Raw genomic sequence first — 7,043 nt, 5'->3', positions numbered from 1 at the left:
AAATTGGGCTTAAAAGGGCAGCAATCTGAGCATTCTGGAGCTAGGATCGATCGCAGCACACCTGGGATCGAGCGCACCTGCGCTCGAGCGTCTGCGGCCAAGGATCGAGCGCATGCCTGCACTCGCGTTCACATCAGCTAGGCTCGAGCATACTGCGCTCGAGCACACATAATCTCGGATCGAGCGCACACGGGCATACAGTGCACGACAAGAATCCTTTTCCAGCTTGGGCTTGGTTTTCACTCTCCCAATTGGACTGGGAGACTAATTACCGATTTTCTAAGGATTTCTAGGATTTTAGGGTTTTCCAAATCCCTATAAATAGGGCTCTAAACATTGTAAACAGACACACCTCCTCTTAGAGCAAAAATTTCAGTAAATTGTTTGTGGAGCCTAGAAGATCATGAGCAGCTAAACCCAATTGTGGGTTATTGATGTAGCCCTTTCCAAGCACAATGGTTTGATTGTATTTAATTTCTAGTTCTTTTATTTATGCATATTGATTGTATAACTCTGAGGATTGCTACAATTGATTTATGTTCTTCATATTAAATGCAATTGTTCTTAAATTCCAATTCAATATTAGTAAAATTCTTATCTTGTCTTAGAAATTATTTTATTATTATTGAACTCAAATCATTCTTATTTTCTGTGATCATGAGAATGATTGTTATACAATGGTTCTTAATCGACATGCAATCAATAGGGTTAGATAGATCATACCTAGGAAAGATAGATCCTACTACACCCTAGTTTAGTGTAATTTAGGTAGACGATTCGTGCCAACCGAAGATGGGTTATGATATTCCATTGATTGTATGAAATTATTTCTCAATCATGTGTTTCTTGTTTGAATTATAATATGCATAAAATAAAAAGCTAGAATAGAATATAGTTGACCATTATGTGCGGATTGTGGTGAAGTCAATACCCTACTCTCTCTCTCTCTCTCATATATTTACTGCTTTTATTTTCATGCACTTTAGTTTTTAAGCAAATCAAATCAAATCCCCCTTTTAATTAAGTTAACTTTAATCTTTTAAATTTTGATAATTAAACCCTTGCAGTCCTTGAGGTTCGACCGACACCCTCAATATAGCCCTATCCTACAGGATTCGTACTATTGCGAGTGGTAATTTTTATTATTGATATTTTTGGTCACAAAAATACCACATCACTTGGCATCGTAAGTTGCCTTTTTATTCCCTTTTCATCACAAAGCCTTCTAAATTTCTCAGAAAGATATTCGCGTCCATGATCAGTTCTTAGAGCTTTAATACTCTTGTCTAATTGATTCTCAACCATATTCATATATCGTCTAAAACAATCCATTGCTTTAGATTTATGGGAAATCAAATAAACATGACCGTATCGCGAAAAATCATCTATAAAGGTGATGAAATAGAACCCCTCATGTCTTGCCCTCATATTCATTGGGCCACAGATGTTTGAATGGACTAATTGCAATGGAAAAGAGGCCCTTGTGGCTTTTCCAAATGGTTTTCTAATTGACTTTCCCATAAGCAAATGTTCACATGTGGACATAGACACTTTAGCGAGATTGCCTAATAGGCTTTCTCTAGCTAATCTAGTCATCCTTTCTTGGCCAATATGGCCAAGCCTAGCATGCCATTTAATTGAATCAACATTATCAGAAGATGTCAATAAAGTAAACAATTTATTATAACTAGAATAATCCAAATCCAATATTAAAAAACCATCTGAAATAAAACCACACCCATAATATGTTGTTCCCAAATATATGTAAACACCATTATCAAATACAAACCGAAAACCAAATTTAAGCAATGTAACTATAGAAAGCAAGTTTCGTCGAATCTCAGGAGCATATAAAACATCATGGAGTAATAGAGTGGGTCCACCTCGCAAGTCCAGCTTGTGGGTACCAATACCGAGTACCTCCATGCTAGCTCCATTCCCCACTTTATGTCTCGACTCCCAACAGGAACTCGATGATGCTCCACAAATCCAACCCAATCTTAAGCTACATGTTCGGTTGCTGTCGAATCTACAGTCCACATAGGAGAGGAGTGTGCAACCAAAACATGGCTAGATACATAAACACAACGCGAAAAGTCAGAGAGTACCTTCTTCGACTCAGTGCACTCACAAGTGAAGTGGCCTTCCTTTCCCTAGTTAAAGCAAAGCAACTTAGACTTGTCTTTTTTACTAGCGCGTTTACCTCTCTTGCGGTTGTAAGTCCTTGCCTTCTTGGGCCCTAGTCCAGCTGCTCCATGTTTGTCATTGTTCTTGCACTTAGGCCTATATGCCTTGCGCGAACTTGACTCTGCCAATTATGCGGAACTATTGGGCTTAGTAGCCTCTAGGCACTCAGCTTCAGGTTCCAAATGACGCAAAACATCATCAAAAGTCTTAACGTTCTCATTGTGCGTCTGATTTTGGCTCATAGCTTCTCAGGAGCTTGGTAGTGAACGAATCACTGCTTGGACCTGCTGCTCATCAGTAAGTTTTTTTCTGGCTGCTTTGAGCTTGCGGATCATGGATGACATCACCTTGAGATGAAGCTTCATTGTATGATCTGAGCGCATCTTATAGGAGTCAAACCTCATGGTCAATCCGTGCAGTCTAGTGGCAGAAGTGCCACCATACTTTAACTTTAGTGCTTCCCACATATCTTGAGCTGTTGGATATACCTCGAACTCACCAATTAGATCATTGTGCATGCTGCTTAACATAGTAAAGCGCATAGATTGATCCTTTTTGTGTCAATTTTCAAAAGCAACAAAATCTCTTATGTTTTGTTCGGTATCCTCTTGCATTGGCTTAGTCAGTGAATGGGACAAGGTCTCCAAGACCTCTTGTTCATTTAGAACATATCGAATCTTTCAATGCCATATGTCATAATTTTCCCCATCCAATTTTTCCCCCTTATTCAAATCAGCAACAATAACTTTTGAAGCTGTTGTTCACAATTACCTAGCTAAATTAATAGGCAAATAATTGGATGTTTTATCTGCAAGTGCACGAGGTCAACATAGTAGTATAGTGTGCAAATACGGGGTCATTTCCACGAGGATTGCTAAATCTTGTCTAAAATCGATTTCCAAAGTAAAATAAAACAAAAGATTGGATTTGAGTTGATAATGATAAAAAGGTAGGGCTTTGATATCCACCACTAATTATATTTAGATAATATGTTAATATGCCAATGTTTTGATCATGTTATGTATATCTAATGTTTGTCGATCTAAGGGTATGGGTGTATACTCCTTAAGCTATTGATTTCCCTAAGCAATGAGTTAGGCATGAGTGTATACTCTAACTTTTTTATTTCTTAAATAATTTACCATGGTGTATGCCAAGTTGTTCTTTAGGAAAGCATATATTCTGTAGAAATCGACAAACACATGAGGCCTAGGGCATGGGAGCATACTCCTGGTTCCCCATGTTGATTAACCCAAGAACCCGGTATGGATTACTTTTGTTACTTATGTTAAACCCAGGACTCGATCATCCAAATTGATTTAACTAACTAGTCCATACCACATGCACATAATGTTGATCAGGCACACACATATGAGGAATTCATGAAAACATGAATTAATCAATTTAGATATCACAACAAGATCATTACAAAGGCGCCAATATTGAATATCAACTAAATATAACTAGGACTTCAATCTAGCCCTACTAAATAAATTAGTTACACATAGAGTTGATGTTAAACATCTTCATAAAATAAAAGAAAAGAAAGGAAAAGAATAAACCCGAAACTTGAACTTGAAGAGCTCAAATTCGTCTCCTTTAAAAGCACACCTATTCTAGAGTCTTAAGGGTCTATTTATAAGCCTTTAGGAATACTCTAGAACCCTTAAAAATTGTAGGATTTTAGCCCTAGTTCACACTAAGCTACAAAACCGTAAAGATGCTCTTTCCATAACAGGGCTGGCGGTTGTTTTGGCCATTACGCAAGGGTGCGCTCGATCGCAGCCCTTGTGCGATTGATCGTAGGTCTGTGATCGATCCTCTTGATGCTTGTGCTCGATCGTGGATGCCTTGTGCATTGTGGACCTTGCCTGTAGTATGCTCGATCGCAACTCTCCTGCGATCGATCGCTCTATTAGAGCCTTCCAAAATCCAAAATAGCTCATTTTCAAGTCCAAAACTTCTGAAATTTATTATTTTTCTTCCAATGACCTACAAAATCAAAGAAAATACAATAAAGAGCTAAAATGACCTAATTAACTAAAACTAATTGATTAAAACATGTAGGTTAAGGGCAGAAAATATGAATATTTTAGCACTTAACACACCCCCAAACTTACATATTGCTTGTCCCTTAGCAATACAAAACTAAAAACAAAAAAAATGAAAAACAGAGAACAAAAAGATAAATCCATCTTTCGTAGGATGTACGATTGCATTTAGCATATACAACAAGCCTTTTAAACCTCTAGAAATTCCCTAAAAGACGAGGGAAGTCTCATGAGGGTTTTCCAGAAATGTTACCCACAAACATCATGCACAATTCATGTTATCCCCAAAAATTAAGTATCACTTCAAGATCATGATTTTCATTCATAAGCAAGCTTAAAAAGATGAACTCCATCTTCACAATGGATTAGAATTTCAAAGTTCAATTACTTACAAAAGACATGCTCGAACATCACAAGTTTGAAAATAGTGTAAGGTGAATTAGCACAAAATTATGAGGCTTCCAAATCTTTTCAATATGTAATGTTTCCATATCTCAAAATTCACTAGAATCCATATTAGAATGAACAACCATGTCATATTTCTTTTTCTTCTTTTCTCTTTTTTTTTTTTTTTTTTGTCAGGTTGTGCAATGTTTGGTTTCTTTAAGCTTTCTAATTGACCCATGTAGCGAGTATTAAGTCAATAACTCCCAAACCAGATGATTTTAGGGCATTAGGTGTAGAGACACCCCTAAGAACCTACTAACTCGAATAAAAAAGGCTACAAAACCAAACTAACCATGACATTGATCAAATCCAAATTTTTCACATTTTGACGTGAACACTTAATGCTTTGAGGTAAGAAGTCTAGTTACTTAGTGAAAAGCCCATTAATGATCATTTATTTCATATATTTATTTATTTTATATTTTTTTTAATGTATATGCCACAGTGTTCATCTAATAAGTCATCCAATTTCATTCAAGATACAGAAGCACACATATCAGACCTCATGTCATACCTCACAAATTATGTGCTAATGTGCTTGTGTGATCAGATCAAACATGTGATTTTTCAACTGTCCTACACAAGTAACCAAACTAACAGATTCACTTATCAAATCATGTGTTCAAAATTTTAAGCTCACTGATGAATTTAAACCATAATTCTTTTTAGATCAACTTAAAATTTTAGGGTAAACATGAACATGCTTAATTTTTTTTTCAAATAAACTAATAAACACACTAAACAAATAACATCAAATTGAGACAAAGTATGTGAACAACATGTGTGCCCATACCTCCAAACTTAAATGACACATTGTCCCCAATGTGTCTAAATAAAGAAAAGAGTGTACCCGGGAGATGGATGACATAGTCTTGGAAAGCATGGTTATTTGATTATAGTCACTTTATCAATTGGAATAGGAGTTTTGATGGTTACAATATGCTACTTCAAGAAAAAGTTCTCATCAAGCAAACTTATTTGTTTTTGGAAGAAGGAAAGTCAAACCCACAAGAGTGTCGAGGCCTTTTTAAGGAACAATAAACCTCTTGCCATTAGAAGATACAGTTATTCATATATTAAGAAAATGACCAACTTCTTTAGAAATATATTAGGCGAAGGGGACTTTGGTGGTGTCTACAAGGGAAAGTTGCAGGATGGTTCTCTTGTGGCAGTGAAGGTTTTGAAAGAATCAAAAGGTAATGGAGAAGAATTCATTAACGAGGTTGCAAGCATTGGTAGGACCTCTCATGTCAACATTGTCACTCTTATGGGCTTTTGCTTTGAGGGTACTAAAAGAACTCTTATCTATGAGTTTATGCCTGACGGATCTCTCGAGAAGTTCATATACAAAGAAAATCGCTCCAAGGCTAATTGTCACTTGGAATGGGAGACTATATACAAGATTGCACTTGGCATTGCTTGTGGACTAGAGTACTTACATAGAGGTTGCAATACACGAATCTTGCATTTTGACATAAAACCTCATAACATTCTTTTGGATGAGAATTTTTGCCCAAAAATTTCTGATTTTGGCCTTGCAAAAATATGCTCGAGGGAAGAGAGTATCATATCCATGTTGGGTGAAAGAGGAACTATAGGATATGTAGCTCCAGAACTAGTTTGTAGAAATATTGGGGTGGTTTCTCATAAGTCAGATGTTTATAGCTACGGAATGATGGTTTCAGAAATGGTTGGGGGGAGAAAGAATATTGATATCGGGGTTGATCGTAGTAGTGAATTGTTTTTTCCACATTGGATTTACAAGCATCTTGAACTAGATGAAGAACTAGGATTGGAGGGCCTTATGAATGAAGATGATCAAGAAAGAGCAAGGAAGATGGTAACAGTGAATTTGCGGTGCATACAGACAGACCCCTCAAATCGATCACCAATGAGTAAAGTTGTGAATATGCTAGAAGGAAGCCTCGATTCCATACAAATCCCACCCAAGTATAGGTTACTTATAAAACATTCATTTGCTTTTACTTTTATATTAAAAATTTAAGATATCTATAAGATCTCTTATGGAATATTCACTAACAAATTTGAAGGGATTTGCTTTAGCAGTAGTAAAGTTAATAATTTGATTTGATTTAAGAAAATCCATGAAAACTTTATAGTACTTTTTTAGTAACCCAAGTTGAAGTGTTCCTTTCGTTTAGTAGTTTCAAAATATATAATTTAAAAAAATAACGATATCAAATTTAAGTTAAACTTTGGTAAAACTATTATTCGGATTTTGAAATTGTGCATTTGAAAAATACACAATTTGCATTCAAACCGCTATTTTTTTTTTAAAAAAAGTTTACACTTAAAAGAAGACAATTTTTACAATTTTGTGTAAAAATATATGTTTAA

General features: G+C 35.8%; 1 protein-coding gene across 1 annotated transcript in view; it reads left to right on the top strand.

Annotated features, from left to right (window-relative positions):
- The window catches only part of LOC132185311 (LEAF RUST 10 DISEASE-RESISTANCE LOCUS RECEPTOR-LIKE PROTEIN KINASE-like 2.1), an 8,249-nt gene extending 1,559 nt beyond the window's left edge, over positions 1-6,690 (top strand). Inside the window, exon 2 of the mRNA XM_059599103.1 lies at positions 5,585-6,690. Within this exon, the coding sequence (XP_059455086.1) occupies positions 5,585-6,690 (1,106 nt within the window). The remainder of the gene's footprint in view (positions 1-5,584) is intronic.
- Positions 6,691-7,043: the final 353 nt, after the last annotated feature.

This window comes from Corylus avellana, chromosome ca6, assembly GCF_901000735.1.
Source record: "Corylus avellana chromosome ca6, CavTom2PMs-1.0".
Classification (NCBI taxonomy): Eukaryota; Viridiplantae; Streptophyta; class Magnoliopsida; order Fagales; family Betulaceae; genus Corylus; species Corylus avellana.
This window is presented reverse-complemented; position numbering and strand designations above follow the sequence as displayed.